The sequence below is a fragment of the Natator depressus genome, chromosome 7 (assembly GCF_965152275.1).
Source record: "Natator depressus isolate rNatDep1 chromosome 7, rNatDep2.hap1, whole genome shotgun sequence".
In the NCBI taxonomy this organism is placed as follows: domain Eukaryota; kingdom Metazoa; phylum Chordata; order Testudines; family Cheloniidae; genus Natator; species Natator depressus.
The window spans coordinates 98,753,229-98,777,770 of record NC_134240.1 but is presented as its reverse complement, the minus strand read 5'-3'; the positions used below and the strand labels follow the sequence as shown (position 1 = coordinate 98,777,770).

At 41.0% G+C, this 24,542-nt stretch overlaps 1 protein-coding gene across 2 annotated transcripts in view; it reads left to right on the top strand.

The window, feature by feature from the left end:
- The first annotated feature begins 2,335 nt into the window (after positions 1 to 2,335).
- The window catches only part of GLRX3 (glutaredoxin 3), a 34,351-nt gene continuing 12,144 nt past the window's right edge, over positions 2,336 to 24,542 (top strand). The window contains exons 1-4 of one of the 2 annotated variants that reach the window (XM_074959140.1): positions 2,336 to 2,515; positions 10,896 to 11,004; positions 15,726 to 15,800; positions 16,490 to 16,691. In XM_074959140.1, the coding sequence (XP_074815241.1) occupies positions 2,451 to 2,515; positions 10,896 to 11,004; positions 15,726 to 15,800; positions 16,490 to 16,691 (451 nt within the window). In that variant the 5' untranslated portion in view covers positions 2,336 to 2,450. The remainder of the gene's footprint in view (positions 2,516 to 10,895; positions 11,005 to 15,725; positions 15,801 to 16,489; positions 16,692 to 24,542) is intronic. The other variant, XM_074959141.1, reaches the window with a different exon arrangement.

Below are 24,542 nucleotides of genomic sequence, written 5' to 3'. Positions count from 1 at the left end.
CAGATCTAATGCTACAAAATAAAATATTAGGGAATAAATTAAAAAAGAGTGGTATGGTGGTCTGATTACACAATCCACATCAGACTAGTGTCCTGTGCTTGGGCAGAGGTAGAACAAACAGCAGCAGAGTCAGCATCTGTTATTCACTTACTCGGCTTGCTGGGCTTGGCAAGGGCATGTGGAGTACTTTGTTTATCTGAATAGAGATGTCCATTTTATCCTGTTGACAGATCTCAATGAAACTTTCATAGAGATTCTCTGCAGTCCTCTCCTGAAGATTTCTAGGGATGGCAGCCTTGTTTCTTTCACTGCAATTGGAGATTTCCCAGACCACTTTACGATGAGTTTGCCTGGCACCATGTCAGTAAACAAGTTAGCAGTATATGGCCAGAGGTGGCTTTGGGACACCAGTAGCAGCTGGGTCCTCTGTGACTTTGTCACTCCCAGGAGTGAGATATCATCAAAATCACCATTGCCTGTGAAAACAATGCCAGTATTTATTACACTTTCTTTATGCCCATACGCAGGGAGGGGCACCCAACGTTTATAGCTTTCATGGAACAGAACAACTCCATTCTTCCCCACTAGGCTATACTCACCATAGTTTGAGCTGCAGAGTGGTGCTGTAATGAGGTGCTCAAAAGCTAAAGTGTCAATAAGCATTTCCTATTTATGGGAATAATGTTTGGGGGTTTTGAGACCTAACTTTCCTTGATTGTTGTGATTGTAAATCTAATGGTGCATCTGTACATTTTAATCAGCAGCCTCTGGCATGATGATCTTGTCGGGTGCTCTCTCCATGCCTGCTCAACATCTGACCCTGATCAGGAGGAGAAATAAGAGGTTTAGGGAGGATATGTTCTGGAAGATCCTCCAATTCTTTACAGCTCCAGCCTATAAGTGCAGGGTTTGGAGAGCCCATCTGAACATGACCATGGAGAAGGACCAAAAATGGAGAGAATGGTTGCTGCAGGAGAGGCAAAAGGACTGAGATGCATCGGGAAATAAATCAGAACCTAATGGCTTTGCTCAGGGAATAAACTCAAATGTTCCAGAGTGTCATTGACCTACATGCCCAAAGACCCCCATGGTTGCACTCCCTACATCCCCCAAAATTCCTCATGGCACCATGATGTACCTCCTTAGCCCTACCTCTCCATGCTGAACAACAAAGAGAAAAATACCTACACATGTACTGATCTAAAAAAAAAACACAGGTTGGTGTATATGTAATGCACACAGCTCCAGAAATGTGGCTATGAAACCTGAGGCATTAAAATGTCATTATTGGAAATATCCTACACAACTTCATGTAGACCGGTGGATCAATGTTCTTGAGTCTTAACATATTGAGATCTCATTACCATAAGCAGGACAAGTGGGAATCATTCCCCAACATCTAGAATCTGAGAGGTGAATATTTCACTGTATAGAAGGATCTGGTATGTACTGTACATGACAGTGTCTTTCTTCTGTGAATGGTGCATTGAGATAACGTATGTTTTGGAGAGAGCTGGACAGGAAATGATAATGAGGGGACGGAGATGGTGCTGGATCATAGCAGCGTAGGAGTGGAAGGGACCGCCATAGGTAATTTAGTCCAGTCCCCTGCATTCAAGGCAGGACTATGTAATAACTAGACCATTCCTGACTGGTGTTTATCTAACCTGTTCTGAAAGAAAACCTCCAGTGATGGAGACTCCACAACCTTCCTCAGCAATTTGTCCCAGTGCTTAACCACCCTGACAGTTAAGAAGTTTTTTCTAATGGCCAACCTAAACCTTCCTTGTTGAAATTTAAGCCCATTGCTTCTTGTTCTATCCTCTGATGTTAAGGAGAATCATTTTTCATCCTCCTCTTTATAAGAACCTTTTACGTATTTGAAAACTGGTACCAGGTCCCTTCTGTCTTCTCCAAACTAAATAAACCCTATTTTTAAATCTTCCCTCAGAGATCATGTTTTCTAGTCCTTCAATCAGTTGAGTTGCTCTCCTCCAGACTTTCCCCAATTTGTCCAAGTCCTTCCTGAAACGCGGCGCCCAGAACCGCACACAATACTCCAGCTCCCCGGCCAGCTCTGACGCGGGCTGGGGATGGCGCTGGGCAAACCCTGTGCGCCCTCCGCTTTCGTTTTGTAAAATTCAACAGCCGCTGACCTGCCCCTCCCCCAGCCCGCACCCGCGCCGCCCTCTCCCCGGCTGCTTCCCCGCCCCGGCCCGGCGGCCCATCGCCCCGCCCCCTCCCAGGACAACCGGGCTCCAGGCCTTCCTCTCCACGGGAACCGGCGGAGGAAGTGTGTGTGTGCGCGTGCGCGTGCGGGGGGGGGGGTCTCCTCGTCGAGCATGCGCGGAGGCAGAGGAGGTTCGCTCTGAGGCAGGGCGGATCGCTCCGCCGACCGGGTTGCACGTGCCCCTCCAGGCCGCGGCGCCGGCCACAGACTAGTCCTAGCCATGGCTGCGCTGGCCGAGGTGGGCTCTGCCGGGCACTTCCGGGAGCTGCTGCAGCAGAAGGGCAAGTACGTGCGGCTGGCGCCGGCTCCGGCGAGCGGTAGCGTCAGGCCCCAGGGGCCCGGCCCGCGTTGGGGAGGCAGCGGCTTTGTCATCGGGGAGTTGGAGCCAGGCTGTGGGGAAGGAGGGGGCGGGTGTTGCTCCCTGGGGGAGGCGCGTTCTTTCTGCGGGTGAGGCCTGCCCGGTCCCGCGGGGGTCACTAACCCTCCCCCCGGCGGGGGTCCACTAACCACCCGCTGCTGCTGCCTTCTCCCCTGGGGGCGTCGTTAATTCCTTCCGCCTCCTGCCCTGCCTCCTTCGGTTACTAATCTCCTCTCCCGCTTACCCCCATTTCCTTGCCATGCCCCTGTGGGACATCCAACCTAGCCTAATGCATTGGCCTGGGCATTGGGATACCTGGTTTGCCCTTCCTGGCTCTGCTTGTGAATTAGGGCAAAACACTTAATCCCACTCTGCTTTTTACACTACACTAGTAATTTACATTGGTATAGCTACATCTCTCTGGGGTTTGAAAAAAATCAACACCCCTGAAGATTTCAGAGTAGCAGCCGTGTTAGTCTGTATCCGCAAAAAGAACAGGAGTACTTGTGGCACCTGAGAGACTAACCAATTTATTTGGGCATAAACTTTCGTGGGCTATAGCCCACTTCATCGGATGCATTCAGTGGAAAATACAATAGGACCATTTTATATACATGGAGAACATGAAACAATGGGTGTTACCATACACACTATAATGAGAGTGATCAGTTAAGGTGAGCTGTTACCAGCAGGAGAGAAAAAAACCCCTGAAGATGTAGCTCTACTGTCCTAATCCCTGGTGTAGACAGCACTAGATGGACAGAAAATTCTTCTGTTGACCTAGGCCATGTCTACATTAGACCTTACAGCGGCACAGCTGTACACATGCAGCTGTGCTGTTGTAAGATCTCCTGTGTAGCAGCTCTGTGCTGACAGGAAAGCATCTTCCACTGCCATAGTGCTGTGCAAAGTGTAGCTTCTTCTTGGTGTAATTTATGTTGCTCATAGGGGTGACTTTTTCATACTCGTGAGCGACAGAAATTCTATTGACGAAAGTGCTAGTGTAGGCATAGCCTTAGCTAATGCCTATCAGAGAGGTGGATTATCTGTGCTGATGTGAGAACCTCTCTTGTTGGCGTAGGTAGTATCTTCACTGAAACGCTACAGTGATGCAGCTGCACTAAGTGTAGACCTATCCTAAGGCTTGGCCCACTTTAGGAAATTAGGTTGGTATAAATGTGTCGCTCAGGGATATGAAAAATCCAAACCCCTGAGCGAAGCAGGTAAATTTACCTAAACCTCTGTGAAGACAGCTCTCAGAGAGCTAGATTATTTATGCCACCAGGAGAATCCCTCCCATCAGCATAGGTAGCATCTTCACTGAAGTACCGCAGTGGTGTAGTTGTGCTGCTTCAGTGTTTTAAGTGTAGATAAGCCCTTAGTTTGCACATCTATAAAAGGGTCATAATGCTTGCATTCTATTTAAAGGACAGTGTCAACTCCAGTCATATTTCAACCTTATTTCCTTACATTAATAATACCTTTTGATTACTAAATTGAAATAATTTAGAAATCCAGTTTATACTTTTATTTTTGAAGGGTTTTTTTTGTAACTTTCTTAGATTGGACAAGGAAAATCAGTGAAGTCAGTTTCACTTCACTGCAGTGTTCATAGAGCCCTGCAAATCGGCAGATATCCGCAGACATCCACATCTGCGGATCATTTTTGCTGATCGCGGATTGGATGTTGATACAGTTTTTGTATCCATGCAGGGCTCTAAATGTTTGGACTGCTGACATTGCAAGGGGATGTTCTTGTGTTTAAAAACAACTGATTTCAAGTTTGCTTTTTTTGTTTGTTTCTAAATTTTTTTTTAAAGAATCTAAACTTTGGAGCAAATTTGATTTTTCTAGTGCTGTTCTAATTTTTGTACAGTTGTATGAGATTTTTAGATTGAAGACATGAGAAATGTTGTTCTATGTTATGTTAATGGATCTTTAAAATTAATCTTAAAATGGGGATGTATACATTCACACAGTGAGCAGGAATGGTACAACTGTGTTGGTGTCTCACAGCCCCAAATAGGATTTTTCTCCATTTCCATGCTATGTGAAAACTTGAATTTTAAATAAACGCTTTCAACTCAATTCTGGCAGCATATTTATGTTTATATTAACAGATTTTTTTCGAGAGCACAAACCTGGAAGATAACTTTTATGAGCAGACCTCTGTCTCTTTGTGGAGAAAAAGTCAGCCCATGTGAATAATAAGCTTTGTAGGATTGATGAATAGCAGTGTGTCTGGAACTGTACAAAATAGAAGAAAACATGGGACTAGATCCACAAAAGGACTTATGTGCCGAACTACCACGTTAGGCACCAGAGTCCATAATTTAGATCTTTAGACCCTTGCTCAGCTGTTGCCTAGCCCTGTAGATGCCTAAATTCCCTAGGCATCTAAATTTTTGCTAGTGAAAATGTGAAAAGCTGTCTAAATCTTGATGCCATCTAGCTTTCGCCAAAGCCTTGGTATGATTCAAAACTGGGTGTTCCCCCACCTGTGGAGCCCAATCTGGGAGGCGTGCTCAGAGCATGCTTGATTTTCATACAAGACAGCCAGGGAGGAAGCAGTGTCCACCTTTTATCCAATAGCTCAGTAGTTAGTGCACTCACATGGGAAACCCAACTTGAAATCCTTGCTCCAAATCAGGCGGTGTGGGAAATTAAACTTGTTTCCTACGTTTTGGTCTGTGCTCTAGGCAATGGGATACTGGATGTAATGGGGGTACCATCGCCACTCCCTCCCTTTCTCCCCCTTAGGCATTAAGTGTAGCAGCACTGAGCATACATCTCCTTTGTGTTTAGCCAATGATCCCCTCTCTGTGGAGCTTATAGCCTAAATGAACAGACAATTTGCTAGAGAAATTTACAGCAGAATTCTGAGAAAATTTAAGGATTAATAGAAATGTTTCCCTAACCTAAAAAAAATATTTTTTTTATAGAACAAATACCTGTACAGTTCTTATAGAGCGGAGGTTCTCAAACTGGATGTCGTGACCTCTTAGGGGGTTGCGAGGTGTCAACCTCCACTCCAAACCCCACTTCACCTCCAGCATTTATAATAGTATTAAATTAAAAACACTTTTTTATATTTATAAGGGGGGGTCGCACTCAGGCTTGCTGCATGAAAGGGGTCACCAGTTCAAAAGTTTGAGAACCACTGTAATAGAGTGACTGCACAGCTGCATCAGTACACCTGTGCCACTGTAAGGTCTCTAGTGTAGACATAGCCTTGTACTACTAATTCAGTTGCTTTTTGAACAGTTACTGATTGAACAAAACAACACATTTTGGAAAATGTTGATTTCACAAAAGGTTTGAAAGATAAACATTCTAATGAAACTGATTAAGTGGTTATTTGAGTATGCATATTTATATTTACTGACAAGTTAGATTATGGAATAACCACAAACTTCATAATATGTTTTTGGAAAAGTTTTAATTAAATCTTTGTTTTCAGAGTGGCAAAAATGGTGGTGGATTAGTATGATGATATAACAGGAATTAAGAAGTCATATAAATCTCCATCTTAATTCTAGTTTTGACTAAATGATATTTTAAAATGGTGACACTGTGTGCTGGAAAAAAAATTGTGCTGTGTTAGAAAGTGACTTTGAATATTTATAATTTAAAGATTGTATTGTAGCACAGTACAATGGTAAACACAAATGTAAATAGCATCATAATGGAAGATGGAACCATCACCTTTAGAACTGCCTATTTGGAGAACGTTGTGTCATCACTTTCTGTACTAGTTCTGGAATAAAGGGAACAAAATCCATATGTTTTATGTTCTGCAGGTCTTTCTCAAGCATAACTCCCTCCCATCCCTTCCCTTACTTAAGAGGAAGCTGTAGTTGCAGTATTTGGCCTTAAGTGAATACCTGAAAAATTCTGTAGACAATACATGGTGTATATATCTATATTTTTATCTGGAATCAATTAAACTAACAGCTGTGATATAAAATAGACTAAATAACAAAACCAAGACCAATATTAAAACAATATTGTAGGTCATCCCCATAAAGCATCCCTCATTGCAGGCTTTTTTTTTCCCCGTAGCAAGGGAAAGGAAGTTATGAAGGACACACGTTATTTAAAATAAAAAAAAAAAAAGTTTCCTGGTTATCTCTGGATGACAGTAGAGTCAAAATATGTACTGCCTTGAATCCAGTGTGCACTTTGTCTCTGGAGTCACTGGTGCACTTTCAGGAAGTTGACCCACTTGATTTCCCCAATGTTTTGAGTTACTCTATCTTGCCATTCTCTTATGCTTTTCTAAAAAGTTTGGTCACTGAAAGGCAGATTAATTGCAACTTTGTTTAAAACAAAAATAATTCACAGAAAAATAAAATATGAGGGGAGTAAGCATTCTGTTTTTACAATATTTTTATTAAGTCCACATTAAATTAAAACAATATTGCAATATTAATAATATGGTTGAGGATAATCTTGTCAAATAATTACTGTTCCATTCAAAGGGGCTAGAATTACTCAGCCATGTGGTTCTTACTCCTGTACTGCTCACAAAGTGACACTTATCTGATAAGATGTACCCCTACCATACTGAGTAATTTAAATTAGACATGTGGGAAATTCTGCTTGGCAACTCAGGAAAGAATGAATTCTCTGCTGTGCTTCAGTAGTGGGAAAGAAAGTGTATCAAATTATTAAATAGTATTTTGGGCTTAATACATTGTTTAGTATCTAGCTATATTGCTCTATACATCTTTTTTTCTTTGATTTTTATTTATTTTTTTACACACTGAATTGAAGGACTTCATTTTTCCCTTACAATTTAGCAGATCAAGATCCACCACATGTGTTTCAGAGATTTCTTATGGTGTCCAAACAAGCATAGGATTGTTGTTGCAAATACAGACTGGAACAACTGCATTGTAAATTGAATTTCTAGAAAACAAATTCTAATAATTTAATGGATCAGAACACTTTGTGCTGTATGCTGCTCCATAACTAATATAGTGGTAGCACAGAAACTTGAAGTCAAGTTACTCCTATTTTTAATCTTTTTTTGGTAATGCTTCTGCTTTTGCTGTAAAGTCATGGAAGTAGTGATTATGGTTTTCTCCTCTTCTTAGTGTTTGTATACACCTGAGAGTAGCAGATGTTGGAAAGGAAAACTACCTTTCCTTGGCTTTAAGCCTTAGTACTTATACTCGTTATTTGGGCCCTGATCTTGTGCCGAAATTGCATGAGCTGCATTGACTCCAGTCGGGACCTGTGTGGGCTCATGGGTCATTCCACAACATTGTGTCTTTTTTTTTTCTAGCTCATTGAGGTTCTGGTCTATGACTAGAGCTCATAGGCGCTATGGTAATATAAATAATAACTGTCAGTTTAGGGTTGGAGTATTGAACAGTTTTGAGCATAATGTATGGATTTGCACATATGATGTTTTATATTGGGTATTAATATAAATGTAAAACAGTAAGATGTATTCTGCCGACATAGTAATCATTAAAATTCCTTAATGAGTTAGTATTTTGTCTATTATAAACTAAAATTATAAATTGTTGTACAGCTTTCAGTGGCATAATGTTTGGTATGTCTTGTGATTTTTATACATTCAGAGTATTATTAAGAACTCATTGGCATTTCGGATATATCACAGACATCTTAATGTTTTTCAGCTTCGATATCAATAGTCTTTCTCAGAAATCCATATTAAGGGAGAAGTCCTTTATCTTGGGTAGTATTACACAAGCTTCACTAAAGAATTTGGAACTAATATTCCTGATTAGTTGTCCTGTCCAGCTATATTAATCCTCCTTAACTATTCACTTATTCTGCTGAAAATAATTTAAGAAAGCTAACAGTAAAGCATAGAATAACCATACTGGAGCAGATCTCTGACTGTGATCTGTACTGGATGTTTTTGGGGAAGGTGTAAGAAATCCTTGTTGTGGACAACTAAGGAATAACTGGCCCACAGAGAAAGTTTCTTCCTAGTTCTCATTAGTTAGAAGTTAGTTTATGCCCTGAAACATGAGGGTTTATATGCCTTTTTGTTAAACTTCCTGGCTGACATAACTCTGAATGTTCTCATTATCCATGTACATGCCCACTTTTTTAAAACCTACAAGTTCTTGGGTCCGATGTCTGGTGGCTTTGAGTCCAAAGGGTAGCTTTGTGTGTGTGTGTGGGGGGGGATTTCATTTTTGTATCATTCGCTATTTTGTATACCCCTCATGTTCCTTCTTATTTGTTGTCCCCTCTAAACTTAATTCTTGTACCTTGGGTTATTTCACCCCGGGGAGAATTGAAGGGCGGCAGGAATAATCTATACTGGGAAAAGCACAGTGTAGCCAATAAAAGATGCATTTGCGCTAGGAATTCTTTGCTGAAGTGGTATACATATACTGATAAAGGGCTCCTAGAGTAGATCTGGCTTCCCAGACAGAAAGAAGAGAAATATTAATGAGGGAAGTGAGGTCACGTAGAGCCCTTGGCATATGTGGGTGGAGAACTGGGGACCCTGGCATGGGGAAGGGAGTACATAGAGCCCCTTGTCTGGGGGGATTCAGAATCCTTATAATGGGTGAAACGGAGAATGGGGGACTCTGGTATGGGAGCACACAGAATTTCTGGTGAGGAAGGCCAATTGGGGGCCCCTGCTGTGGGAGGAATAGTGTTACACCCCAATGGCCCCCACCCTTAGGGAGTTTTTAGGGAAGGCAGATTAGCATTGAATGTGGCTAACACTGTTGCAAACATTGTAAAGCATTTTGGGGAGGGTTAAAAATGTGTGAGTTGAGAGTGGAAGTTTTCTTTGCAGAATATGAGAGGCCGGGGGGCAGAAAGAAGAAAAGCAGAGAACGGGGAGAGGGGGCCATTGGGGTGTAACAATAGGTGTGCACAGCAGAGCCTTTGGCGTGGGGGGAGAAAGGAGCCCTGGTATGGGGGAGAGGGAAAGGGGAGCCACAGAGATTCCTTGGCAGGGTGGAATGGGGGTACACGCAAAGCCCCTGGCATGTGCAGAAAGTGTGGGAGCCTGCTATGGTGAGAGGAGGGCCTGGAGAGCACACAGGACCCTTTGCATGGGAGAAATGTAGGGGACTTTATGGGGAAGGAAGGGCTTTCACATAGAGCCCCTGGAATGAAGGGATGTGTGGGGGCATTGCAAGGAATCTCTGAAATTGTGGCGAGTGGGAAGGTGGTGCTCAGGGAGTTTGTGGAGGAGAATGAACTTGGAGGGATGAAATGAACTTGGTTTATAGAAGCAATGAAGTGTGTTGTGTGTTTTCCAGATTATTTGTTAAACCCAAATGTTTTGTCAGTGTAATCATTAGTGCCTTCAGTGCCTTTTTGGCGGAGCTTGCGAGGCTTGACAATCCACTTGATGGTATTTTCTCTTTTTGGATGTAACATGATAACTTTAAACTCTATGTATAGACATGCTTGTTCTGGAATAAGAGTCCATCTCTAGACAAGCTTATTCTTGTAATACAGTTTTAGATTGTTGACATCCTAAAAGAGAGAGCAAAGGAGAATAAGAATGGTGGGGAGGAATGCTGAGATATGGGCGAATGCAAGGGCAGAGAGCCCCTGGCATGGGAAGAGCTGGGGGAGGAGGGTTGCAATGAGTCCCTGAAATAGAGGGGGATCGGCAGGTGGCACACAGAGCTTGTAGGGGGTAATGAAGGGATGGAAGGAGCCCCTGGTGAGTGCAATAAGCTCAGCCAACAGAGGCAACAAAGTGTGTGACTCCCCTAGTGAGTAATTGAGGTCTTTCTGCCTGCTTCAATTGTTGCTCATTCTTTGTATGTGATGCTGCATTCTGCTAGAATCAGGTTAGGTAGCAAAATGTCAAGCTCCTTGTAACTCTGTTGTGATTTTATTCTTTCTTCTTTTTATGTTGCATATCTTACCAGTGATATTTGTTTTTCAGCAAACATCTCTAACCACCATTCTTCTAAAAACATTAAAAATTGGGCAAGGCTTTGTAACTTTTTCCTTTTTAATGCTATTTTTTTTCATCCCTATGTTTTCTGTGCTCTTTGTGTGTTTTTTTTCTTGTGAGTTGTGATAACCTTAGAGTGCATAACTTAGTTATTTACTATAAGAGTTAATTTTATATCAGTTATTTTCCTTTTTTCTGTATCCAAAGTAGTACTACTCTTTCTATATTCTTTATATTCTTCAATGTATATTAATTCATATAATATTGCATTGTTCCATTATAACTAACCATGCTTTTTGTAGTCAGTTATTCTTCATCAAAATTCCATTATTTAAAAAAATTATCTATTTCTATTAACATATATCTGTATTTTTGTTTTGTCATAGGTCTCTTGTAGTTGTCCATTTTTGGGCACCATGGGCTCCTCAGTGCATTCAAATGAACGATGTCATGGCTGAGTTAGCTAAGGAACACTCGCAAGTTACATTTGTGAAGGTAAGTCTTCATGTCCAGATAGTAAAGGCCATTTTAAAGATAGTAATGCAAACTAAAGTCAAACATTAAGGGACCACTTCTACATAAAATGAACTTCAGAAACGGATTTTTTTTCTCCGATGACTTCTGTGGGGTGGAAACTGATTTGAATCCTGATGAGTTCAACTTCAGCACGAGTCAGTGTCAGAAATCGCATAAATTGAACTGTGGGTGAAGTTCATGGTGTATTGCTGATTTAAATAACAAGTTAGTTGCATCTTCTTGCATTTAAAAATGCAGTATATTGGCACTTTAATAGAATATGTTACTTCATCTAGTAAATGGGTTTTTAAGTTTGTATGCGTACTTGATGTGACTTGGAATGACTCACCAAGCAAGTACCATAATTAGTTGTGTAATAGCCTGATCTCTTTAATCCCAGGGATCTGAGATTAAGGTAGCAAAACTGGTCTTTTAAGATTTGCTAGAACTTTGATTTGTTTCAGTGATGCTGCTGGTTAGGCAAGTAGATTTTCCTCTGGATTCCTTTAGATACTCTGGTTGCTTTTCCAGCCATTACTAAGGGTGAACGATAATCTTCATAGGCTTTGCAGAAAGATAAATTTAAGTCTGTGTGATGTTGTCATTCTAAGTATGGCATGTTGAACAGCAGTAAGTAAATGAGACACAATATTTTTGAGAGTTCATCTGTATATCCCAGGAATAGAATCACTGTGGAAAAAAAAATTTAATGCACTAGATCTGCATGTCATTCATTTTAAAATAACTTTCTCTTGTTAATGAGACATTTTTGTGATTATGAGGGCAGGGAGTAATGGAACAACCAGCTGCGTGTGTGTGTGTGTGTTAATTTGATTTCTTACAGCCTTTATGTTTTGTGTGTTTTTTAATGACTCATCTCACAGTTTGGCATTTCCTTTTGTAAAGCAGAAAGATAGATCTGTTTTTAATCGTATTAATTTACAAAGCTATTTTAATTAGAGTATTCTAAAACATCAATTTTCAAAATATTATACATTGTTTTTGTTGCTTTTCTAGTGCTGCTGTAGTTTATGGTAGGCCAAATTTTTTTGAAGTCTCGGCGGTCACTTGACTGTGTACCTTTAATGAATATTTATTTTAATGCAAGGTTCATTGGACAATACATTGCAAAATAAAATTACAACAACTGTCTTGTAAATACATACCGACTACAATATGTAAGATGAGGCTGTTAAAGAAAATAAGCTATAAACAGATTTGAATAAGTCTATTGACTCAGTAGTTTGAATTTTGACTGGTACTAATTTAATATTTTGGGTTCATAATTAAAAGCATAGAACTTTGTCACATGTTCTGGGATAGCCAAGCTAGAACTTCAGATCATTCAATAACAATTTAGCTAACCTACCAAGTTAATTTTAAGTACCTAATCAGGATTGTGGGTTCCTAATTGTGCCTTGTAAGTCACATCATCAGTTTTAAAATCCATTGTTTATAACAATCAAAACTTGATTAACATCTTGAGCAGTCTTTTAAAATGTGATTTAAAAATTATAGCTGCAGTATTTAAACACAAGTTTATATTAATTTTTTAAAGATAACATAAGAATGGCCATAGTAGGTCTGACCAAAAGTCCATCCAGCCCAGTATCCTGTCTGCCGACAGTGGCCAATACCAGGTGCCCCAGACCTTTTAAGATGACCACAGAATAAATCTTAATTTTAACCAAGCCAAGAGGTTTAAAATATGACTGGTGTTCTCTGTATCTTAAAATAGTCTGAAATTTGGTGGATGGACCAATAACATTCAATTTTATAAAAGAAGTTATGTGTAAATGAACTTCATTAAAGTGCAACAAAAGCATCAAGGTGGCTAGGAAATGAGCCACAAAAAGAAAAAGGAATAAAAGTTCAGTACCATGTAACAATAATTCAGGCATTTGCAGGAGATCAGAAAATAGAAATATATTGACAGATTTTGTTTCTCAGTTAATTCTTGTAGAGATTTGACTATGTGGTTTGAGTAGGGATAGAAGACTCAAAATTAAAGGTCATAGTCTGGTGCTGCTTGGCCAAATACAGGATAAATAAGGTGAGGGAGATACTGTAAAGATCTGTTGTGTGCATCAAACAATCTTATGATTCAATCAAAAGCTGCAGGTAGAACCTAAAGGAGCTTATTTAAAAACCATTCTCAAAAATCTCTGTGTGATAGCCTGGCAAAATGCCAGTCATGGCTTATTCTTTAGGCTGTGGTTCATAAAGTAAAGCTGTAGTTCCATTCCCTTCACATATTTTCCCGAAATCTTTAGAAGTATGTTTGAGAGAAGGAAATTTTGAATGGCTACTTGATGACGATGCTCACATCACCGAGTGCATAATGACTGCTTGTTTTGGTGAAGGATCAAACCTGACAAGAATTAACTTGAGAGCAAGAGAAATTTATGGAGCCTGATCCAAAGTCCACTGAAGACTTCCATTGATTTCAATGGGCTTTGGATCAGGCCCATGTTGAGAGAGAGAAGATCGTTGATCCTTCTCTGGAACCTTCATTTTTTTGATTGCCTACAGCAGGGGTGGGGAACCTTTTTTTCTATTAGGGGCCATTGACCCACAAAAAAAATCAGTCATGGGCCACACACAGCCCTGTGGAGGGGTGCTGAGGCTTGGGGCTTCCCCTAGGCTCCGGTTTGGGGCCAGAAATGAGGGGATTAGGTTGTGGGAGGGGGCTCTGAGCTGGGGCAAGAGGTTGAGGTGTGGGAAGGGGTGAGGGCTCCAGCTGGGGGTGTGGACTATGGGGTGGGGCTGAGGATGAGGGGTTTGGGGTGCAGGAGAGGGCTTCTGGCTGGGACCAGTGGGTTTAGAGTGCAGGAGCGGGTTCAGGACTGGGGCAAGGGGTTGGGGTGCGGGGTCTGGGAGGGAGTTAGGGTGTGGGAGGGGGCTTAGGGCTGGGGCAGGGGATTGGGGTGTGGGCTCTGGGAGGGAGTTTGGGTGTGGGCGGGGGTTCGGGTCTGGATGGGGGTGCAGGGTCTGGGAGGGAGTTAGGGTGCGGGAGGGTGTTCCGACCTGGGGCAGGGGGTTCAGGATGCAGGCTCTGGCCAGGCAGCACTTACCTCAGGGGGCTCCCCGCCGGGGGCGCACTGGGGCTAAAGCAGTCTCCCTGCCTGCCCTGGCTCCACGCTGTTCCTGGAAGCATTCAGCAACTCCAACCCCTAGACGGAGGCGCAGCCAGGAGGCTCTGCATGGTTGTGCATTGCCCGCATCTGCAACTCCCACTGGGCGCTGTTCCTAGCCAGTGGGAGCTGCGGAGGTGGTGCATGGAGCTTCCTTGATCACACCTGCGTCTAGGGGCTGTAGGGACATGCCGGCTGCTTCCGGGAGCTGCGCAGAGCCGACCAGACTTTTAACAGCTTGGCAACCCTAGCTTCCTGCACAGCGGGGCAATCCAGTGCTTGCGGCACCAGCCCCATGGGAGGGGGTTGAGGGGGGGCTTGAGGCTCAGGGCTTCCGGCCCGTGGTACAGAGACTTGCCATGGGCCAGATAAATTAGGCAGCGGGCTGGAGGTTCCCTAGCCCTAACTAACAGGATGTTGAGCAGGTGTAAAATTATTTCCCTTGCATCCAAAGTTGTAACAAGATTAAAAGCCTTATGGGTGTAACAAACCAAAATCTACTTTTACAAATAACGCTAAAATGTTCAACGTTCAAACTATATGGAGAGAGCCAGAAACTGAATAGCCAATTATTACATTTTCTAAAAATGTTAATTTTCTGACCAAGAAATCAGCAACCCTGAATGGTTTTCCAGTTGCTGTTGATAAAGCCCCAGTGTACAGTTTGCAGAAAGAGTAGTTGGCAAGGCTTTGTGCACCTGTAAATGGGATCACAAGGTTTCTGTTTACTAGTCCTTGAAATGTATTTATATTCACTATTTTACCACCTTATTTATACCTTTATTTTTCCACTTAATGTCTTCAGAGCTAACAGGAAATCAACATTTATTACAATAAACAAACAAAAAACAACCCCAAAAATAACTTTGTCACTGAAGTCAGCAGCTGAGACAGAATGCACGCAGCGGATATGGTTAATAAAAAGATTTATATTTGTCTGCTAAAAAATTATCTTCTGGAATTTCAAATATGCATTTTAATGATAACCAAGCTTCTGGACCAATAGTCTAACAAGCTTTCTACTTAGAATCCAGAAGTCTTGCAAGAGTTAAAAGTAAAATTTAGCAGACATCAATAGTTTATTGAAGAAATACTCCTTTTTGCTTCATAATTTGCAGAAGGCTGCAAATGTCAGTCATGATGTACTGCCTCTTGAAATTAGTCAATAGAGCAAACAGCAAGAATTGCTGTGGGCAGAAAATAAGCACTGTAATCATGACATAACTGGGGTCAATGATTTATGGATTTCAATATAGTAGTAGCTGCATATGATTGAAAATTTACTAGGTCACTAGTGCACCAAAAATTTTATTCACAGCCTCTAGGCATCTTTTGAAATGTGCAACAAAATAAAAACCCCTGAACCTGTTTTGACACTGTGCAGGCTCACTGGATGACATGCCAGCCCACTGAGTCTCATTTAAATGCAAATGTCTTACAAACTTTTGCATCAAACTCCTTTTTAAACATAAAATTCTGAGAAGAACAGTAAAAAAGGATTGACATGCACAATCAAAACTTAAAGAAAATTATGAAAATAAAACCATGTTTTCTCTGACTTTTAAGCTGGAAGCTGAAGCTGTGCCTGAAGTGTCTGAAAAATATGAAATTAGTTCTGTTCCAACATTCTTGTTTTTTAAGGTAAGAGAAAATGGATTGCATTACTCACATGAATGTCTGTCAAGTTCAGCAGTTCAGTACTAGTAAATGTTCATTCTACTCTTTTTTTTCAGTGCTAAAAAAAGAACAGAACTCCCTTTTCTTAGTGTTGACTTAATGTAGAAGCTGTTAACAGTCTGTGTGTCTCGTGTGTGTGTGTTTTTTTTTTTTTTACTGGGCACAAGAATGGCCAGTTTTCATATTTCAGAACCTCCTTGAAATGCCTTGGAATTCATATATGGCTTTACAATAGCTGAGATACATAACACTCTTCTCTGGTATTGTGTTAGGCTTGGTCTAGTGAGGTTCACAATTCATTCACTTTTCTGTTTGAATTATTCAGTGTAATGCTTCTGAACAATTAAAAGGTGATTATCTAGTAGAAATAGCACGTTTGGTTCTGTTTGTTAATTTTTTTTTTTTTTGTTTATAACAAACTTTAAGAAGTCTATTTGGTACAGACAATGCTATGGCCAACAGACTAGTTTCAGTTTTAGAATTTTGCTGGGATTAAAGAGGTAAAGGGTCAGTATGCTAACCCATTGTGCCTGCTTATCTGAAAACCTATGATATGTAGTGATGGAATACGTTAAAACTTCCAATTTTTAGTAGTTTAAAAGACTGCTTTTAGTTAACACTTCTTAACTGAGCTACTCTCTTGGTTTATTTAGAATTCTCAGAAAATTGACAGATTAGATGGTGCCCATGCCCCAGAGCTTACCAAAAAAGTCCAGCGCCATGCATCTAGCAGTACTATTTCAGCTGGCCCTAATGATAATGCAAAAGAGGACCTCAACGTACGTCTAAAGAAATTGACCAATGCTGCACCCTGCATGGTGTTTATAAAAGGATCTCCCCAGGAGCCTCGTTGTGGTAAGGACCCTGAAATTTTATTTAATGTAACAGGGCTTGTTTATGTAGGGATTGGTTGCAGGATTTATTTATAGGTTTGTTTGTGGCATGTATCATTAAAGCAGAGGTCCCCAGACTTTTCGGGGTCATGGCCCCCTTACCCCTGTCCGTGACACCCTCCCCCAAACCAGGACCGCAGCTCTGGGAGGGGAGGACAGAGGGGAGATGCGGAAGGGAGTAAGACTGCCGAGGCTGGGGGCGGGGCCGGGAGGCGGAGCTGGAGCAGAGCTGTGGGTGGAGCAGTGCTGGGTTACGCTCCCTCACCATCCCCCACGGGAACTGACCTGAGTCCCACCGTGCCTCCCCTAATGTTCCTCTGCACCCTGGGGGGGGCACACCTCCACAGTTTGTGGACCATTGCATTAAAGTATCTGAGCGCCTCAAAACACTAATTTATTTTCACAGTCCACCCATGAAGTTAGACAGTATTATTATTCCATTGCTCCAGATAGGGAACAGAGGGATAGAAAGACTAAGCAACTTGCCCAAAGTCACATGCATCTGTAGCAGAGCTTGGAAGAGGACCCAGATTTCCTGAGTCAGTCCAGTGTGTTAACCAAAAGACCGTCTACTGTTCACCATCTCCTGTGTCCAAACCCTGCATCTCAAATTGTAAGGAGGGGAAAATTAGATCATAAAGCTAAAAAAAGCAAGTGCTGATAACATGATTTCTGGAGTATCAAAAGTGTGGGGTAACAACCTTATTGGGCTACTGACATTTATAGCTGACAAATTGTGGTCAGCTAGGGGAGGTAACAGGCTCAAGTAAAACAACATGGTGCCAGTTTTCAACAAGAGTGAGCCAGTAAATCTGTGGTCTCCAGCCTTTTTATGCACAAGATCACTTTCTGAATTTATGTGCAACCCAAGATCTACTCTGCCCCTTCCCCGAAGCACCACCCTGCTCACTCCATCCCCCCCCGTCACTCGCTCCCCCCCACCTTCACTCACTTTCACTGGGCTGGGGCAGGGGGTTGGGGTTCGGGAGGGGGTTCGGGCTCTGGGCTGGGGCCAAGGGGTTTGAAGTATGGGAGGGGGCTCCAGGCTGAGCCTGGGGCAGGGGATTGGTGTGCAGGAAGGGGTGAGGGGTGCAAGTTCTGGGACAGAGTTTGGGTGCAGGAGGTGGCTCCGGGCGGGGGCAGTGTTGGCTCTGGGAGGGAGCTCAGGGCTGGGGCAGGGGCTTGGAGTGCAGGAAGGGATATGGGGTGCTGCCTCCAGGAGGAGGCTCAAGGCTGGAGCGTGGACTCCTGCTGGGTGGCACTTACCGCAGGTGGCTCCCGGTTGGCGGCGCAGTGGGGCTAAGGCAGGCTTCCTGGCTTCCCTGGCCCCATGCCTCTCCTGGGAGGGGCGAAGCAACGTGCCCCTGTGTGCTGCCCCTCTCTCCAGGTACCGCCCCCACAGCTCCCATTGGCCACAGTTCCCCGTTCCTAGCCAATGGGAGCTGCAGGGGAGGTGCTTACAGGCTGGAGCAGTGTGCGGAGACCCCTGCCCCCTCTCCCCCCTCCATGGGGCCACTGGGGCATGCTGACTGCTTCCGGGAGTGGCGTGGGACCAGGGCAGCCAGGGAGTCAGCACCGCCAGACTTTTAGCAGCCAGAGATCGCGATCAACTTGTTGGTGACCACTGCTGTAAATTAATGTTCCGTATGTCTTCTGTTTATAGTAAAACAATAGAATAAATATTAAGAATAAGACCTCAGTAAACATCTAGGAGATAACTTTGAGCAATAGCCTGAATTTATAAGGAATTAATCTTGCAAGACAAATACTATTGTTCTTTTTTGATAGAATTACAAAATTAATGAGGGAATACAGAGGTTGGAAGCGATGAGTTTCAGTGGGAGATGGGTGCCTATGCCTTGTAGACTCCTTAGTAAATCCCAGCCATAATATCTGGATATTAGTAAAACACATGAGCAGCAGGTATAATAGGCACTGCTGTGGTCGCTGGACCCCCAGTTGTGGGGTTTGGCGGCGAAGTTTTTGCTTTTATTATGTCCCCTGCAGGCTCTGGTGTGGCTGAGGTAGCACATACTGCCGCCTCAGCTGCCACGGAACCTGCATGGGACATATCAAAAGCGTCTTCTACAGATGCTTTTCCCCTGGGTGGGTTGGGTCCGGGGAGGGGAGGCGCGGCTGCGACTAGCTCTGGGCTCCTCTGGGCAGGGGGAGGCTCGGCTCAGGGCTTTGGCCAGCCTGGCCGGGGCTCCTCTGGGCGGGGAGAGGCTTGCGGCTTTGGCCGGCCCGGGGCTCCTCCAGGCTCGGAGGAGGGCTTGTGGTTCTGACTTCGGGTGGTGGTGGTGGGGGGGGGGGGCGAGGGGCGAGGAGGGGAGTCTCAGGGCTCCGTCTGGCTGTGGGGAGAGCATTGGGGGAAGGGGCAGAGCTGGGGGCGAGCCTCCCCGGGGGGGAGCTCCACCTGCTGCCTATGGTAAAACACTTTGTTTGGAGGGGATTTCTTTGAATCAAAATGATTTAAGTAATTGATTGGAATTGGGATTTAAATCAGCCAGCAGGAAACCGTGATTGAAATAATTGATTTTAATTTTGATTTGCATTTGTATTTTTTAGTTATTTTCCTAAAGCAAGTTTGAGTCTCATTGGTTGGTAACCATTTAAAACATGTTGATTTACAGCTAAATATATCCTTTATGCTAAATATGGTGCTTCTTTTTGCTGATAGGAGGATACACTAATTTATATGTATTTATTTAAACCGTTATATAGCCTAACTTACATTTATTCAGATTCTTAATTTTTACATTTTTCGTATGGTAGAAAATGGTGAATGATGCATTTATTATTTACTGGATGTTGAAGGTTTTACTAGTGATTTCGCTTGCTCTGTTTGGAGAGACATACAGGCACATTAAGACACAAATAGCATTTTCAAGTTTTTTTTGTAGTTACTTAAAAACAATTACTTTGTTTTTTCTTATCAGCATACAATTAAAAAGTTTACCAAAACACATTTTTCATTTAAAACTCACTGATTTATTAAACAAAGGAAGTATTTCTGTTTAGCATATTGAACTGATTGTTTCTGATCGTTATGCTTTTCAAGAGTTTAGAACTAGTAGGTCTCATCCTCTCCGACCTCATTTTTTGTCTGTAGATCAGAGGAAGAAAACAAGCTGTCCTGCCTTTATTTATTTATTTGAACTCCCGGTTGATTTCTTAACTTTGAGTGAAGTAGTCATTGAATTGAAGTAGCTGAATGAACTGAAAAAAATGTGTTCTGTGTACCTGCAGAAGAGGTTACTACTGTCAAAAACCAGTTTAGCACTTCAACACACACTCGTTCCAGGTGCTTAGGCAGTGAGTTCCACCAGTTCAGTGATTTGACTTTCTTGAAAACGTGGCAGCAAACATGTACTGTTAAAATAATTGAAATTAAATGAAAATAATATTAATAGATTATAGTAAATTCAGGCCTTAACCTAGGTTATCGTAAAATATAAATTTAATTTTAAATAATTTTTTTAATTTAGCTCTTCTCTAATTTAAATAAAATCGTATATATTTATATAATGAATTTAAAAATCAAACTGACTTTGATACAATTCCTCAATTATAATTTAAAAATTAAATTAGTTTGGATAAGAACCCATGTGGATTGAAAAATGGGTAACTGACTGACTGGAAACAAAGGGCAATAAGTAACAGGGAAGGGTCAGTGTTTGAGACAGGTATCTAATAAGGTACCAAAGTGATGACCATACTTATTTGCTATCTTCTTTAGTGATCAGGATAAGAGCATATTCATGAGATTCATGAAAGAAGCCAAACTGAGAAGAGTTGAGTAAATAGTAAAAATGGAGGAAAAAGTACAACAGGACCTAGAGAAACTGAAAATGGCAAGAACATAAAAAACAAGAATTAAATAGGAACAATGCAAGCTTCAGTACTACACTGGGATAGAAGAGAGGGAAAGGAAGGTGAAAGCTATTCAAAACACACAAGTTCAGTGGGAGGGAGTGGTAGTGATTTGAGTTTGCAATATGTATAACTACAAAAAAGCTATTTTGGACTGCAAACATAGGCATCATGTCCTGGGACAGGGAGTTATTAGAACCTCTTGGTATAGTTGTGGTATAATAGCTGGACTAGTACTTTCATTTCTAGTCACCATGGGTCTGATCCAAAGCCTGCTAAAGTCAGTGGAATACTTTCCATCAACTTCAGTGAACTTTGGAACAGGTGTGATGGTGATAGATTGGAGGGATTTAGGAAAAGAGCAACACAACTGACCAAGAGCCTTTTGAAGAAGGATTTTAAAGAGCTAAATATGTATATCTTGCCTAAGCAATCACTTGTGGATGGGGGAAGGAAGGAAGTCCGTGTATTCTGAAAATTAACCAGAGTAGTTGAGTGCAGTAAATGCGAGTGATGTGATGGAATTAAAATAACTTAATCTGAGTAGGAGGAAGAACTTTTTGCCAATGAAATGTATTGGGCTGTGAAACAATCTTAAAAGGAAAGTAATGGTGGAAAGTACCATTGTTTGGGATTTTAAGAAAGACCAGACAAAACACTGCATAATGTGTACTATAAGGAACAATCCTGCACTGGCAGGGAGAGACTCCATGATTTCATAAAGCTGTTTTCAGATTCTGTCTATGGATCGCTTGGTTGTATGTGAAGAGCTGGTTGGTCACATGGTATTGGCTCCACCTCCAACTGCTAATTGAATTAAAAGAAAATAATTAAAAAGTCACTTTTTACATATGAACAACTGTTGAGTGCTGTGGGAATGTTACAGGATTATGAATGGTTGATTAAGTGGTCTGCAGGATCCTGCAAATGGGCGGAGAGATGGTTCATGCAATTCGAACATCTGATCTGATGTCTTTTTCCTTATTAACTCCTATAATGCTGCTACATTTTAATAGATTAATAAGTCTCACAAGATCATAATGGCAGGGATGCTGGAACAATTTTTATAGTGAGGGTGCTGAGCCATTGGCTAAAACTGTAAACCCAGTATATAATGGAAACCACTTCAAGCCAGCACCCCTAGTTCCAGCACCTATGGGTTAAGGTAGAAATGGTTTAACAAGTAACAAACTGAACATTCAACACCCCCCACCCCACCCCACATATGTTAACTGTACAACTATGTGTGCACCTTAAAATCCTACCGTGAACAAAACAAGCCCATACATAAGTATTTGCACACGCATCACACATATTTCATATGCAATAAAGAATTGAGATAGTTTTAAGCACCTGTGTCTTTATCCCAAATAGCATATTATTTCCCAATAATCTTATTTCTGTCACTCATAAATTTCTTACCTTGGCTATAATATGTGGTTTTTGCTTTGCAAAACATTTGTAATACAGTTTGGTTTTCCCCAGTATGTTACTTACAGTGAATGGGAGACAGGGTGAATTGATTTAAATCAGTGATTTATATCACAGATTTTAATCATAATTTAAATCAGCAAGAAAGAAGCCTTGATTTAAATAAATGATTTTAATTTTGGTTTGAATTTGTACTTTTTATTTTCCAAAAGAAAAGTTTATTCTCGTTGGTTAGTAACCATTCAAATGTTGATCTGCAACCATCTGTAGCCTTTACACTAAATTTGGTACTACTTTTTGCTAACCAGAGCATCTACTATATCTGTAGACATTTATTTAAGCAACTATGTAGCTTAACATACTTATTCAGATTTTTAGTTTTTACATTTTTTATTATGTTAGAAAATGGCAAATGATATTTCTTTATTATATGTCATTTGTGTAGAACACCATTTGGATGGAATTTGGAATACAATTAAATATACAAACAGCACTTTTAAGTTAAATAAAACTACCTTAAATGTGCTGGATACAGAAGAACAAGAAAGTTTATCCATACATTTCTTTAGTTAGTGTATTGAACCTAATTGTTTCTGATCTCCATGTTGTTCAAAATTTCGGACTAGAAATTGTCATCTTCTGACACCTCCTTTTTTATTCATAGCTTGAAAGAGGAAGCCAAGCTTTCCTGCTTTCTCAGCTCCCAATCTGTTTCCCAGTTTCAAATGAACTAGTCATTGGACTGAACTAGTTGAATAAATTGAAATGAAGAAAATATTCTCTCTGCCTGCAGAGAAAGCTACTGAAATCAGAAGCTTGAATGAACTCTGGTTCCAGGTGCTTAGGCAGTGACTTCCACCAATTCCGTGGTTTGACTTCCTTTAAAACATTATTTTAAACTTTCTTTAAAACACTTGGACACAGATGCCGAAAACTGGATTGCCCTAGAAAAACTTGGATGGGTGGCAACCCTAGTTTAGGTTTTACCATAGGTTGTCATAATTTCAAATGTAACTTTAAATAGGCTTTTTCATAGAGAAAAATGTATTTAATGTAGAGTAAATACATTTCTTTAAATTCACTCCAATGGGAGAATATAGATTAGGACTGTTTTTTTTTAAAACACACAATCTCAATTTCGTAGTGTTTTTGTATTTAATTTGCATATACTCAATATGACAGTGAAATGTCTTAGTTTTCATAATAATAGTGTCGGAGACAGTTACTACTGTAGTGTAGGTTAAGTAAAAGTTTTCACTTTGACCCTTCTGCTTTGAGAACTTCCTGAAACTTTGAAATTTTTATAAGAACACCCCTGTATCAAAACAGGAAGCTAGGCATGAGCTTTTGCAAATTGCATGCTGAACTTGTAAAGGCTATATCTGTACATGTATGTGAGGCTAATTTTAACAACATAATGAAGTGTACTGAATGTGTATGTGGGCAGAGGTTCGTTATTTCACAGAGGGGACTGAACCAAGTTTAAACGTAAGAGATTAAGTGATCATTGAGATTGCATAGTTAAGTGCTCAAAAAAACAGGAAAAGCCTAAATCAAAATTACACACACAGTTTTGGCTCTTTGGTGCTTTTGCATAAAATCTCTAATTATACAACCATGCACTGTAATATCATGCAATATTTTTCAAACTTGCACAGATTTTGTACTTTACTACTGTCACACATTCTATGAAAAATACACAGTGAGCTTTGTTTACTTACATAGTACAGATTTATGTATTAAAACATAGATTATCAGTGAAAATTTGCAGTTGTATATAGGATTGCCTGAGTTTGTAACTTAGATTGAAGAGAGGTTAATTTAGTAGTTAGTCCAATTCTGCAGATAAGATAGAATGTGGTGTTGGTTGGAGAGAAAAATCTATAGTATGCTGGTGCTGGCAGAGTTGTTAAAATATGCATACCTTTTAATGAGAAGAGAGCTTACCATATTAAAAAGGCTAAATTGTCAAAGATAAAACTGGTCTGTTATGACAATGGCATTAGATAAGTAAAAAGAATGTAAAATAATTACAAGATGCTCCATGTGGTTATCTAAGGATGAATATAGTTGTGAACAAACTCTGTTTTGATAGACACAACACATTTGAATTAGTAGATGAGTGCACTTGGCTACTGGTGTGGAACCCTCTCCTATAGTGGGATATGGAACCTTTTTTTTTTTTTTTGGTAATTAATCATTACTTCATTGAGAGAGACAACTCCAGTATAGTGTTGAGTGAAGTCTGTTCCCTTGGCCATGTGTTCACTGGCTGTTGTATCTTGTTGCTACACATGTAATCTTGTTTCAGGAGATTTTTGGGCTGTGACTGCATTGGTTTGCTTGTTTCATGGGTATTACAATTTTATTTATTCTCATTAACAGTATAAAGTATATAGTGGTATTTATGGCTGTCTGGATATACACGTACATTTTGTTCACACTTTAATTCTTTGTATTACATGTATGGCGTCTTTTTCAGAAATTCAACCTAAATCTTTTGTTATGA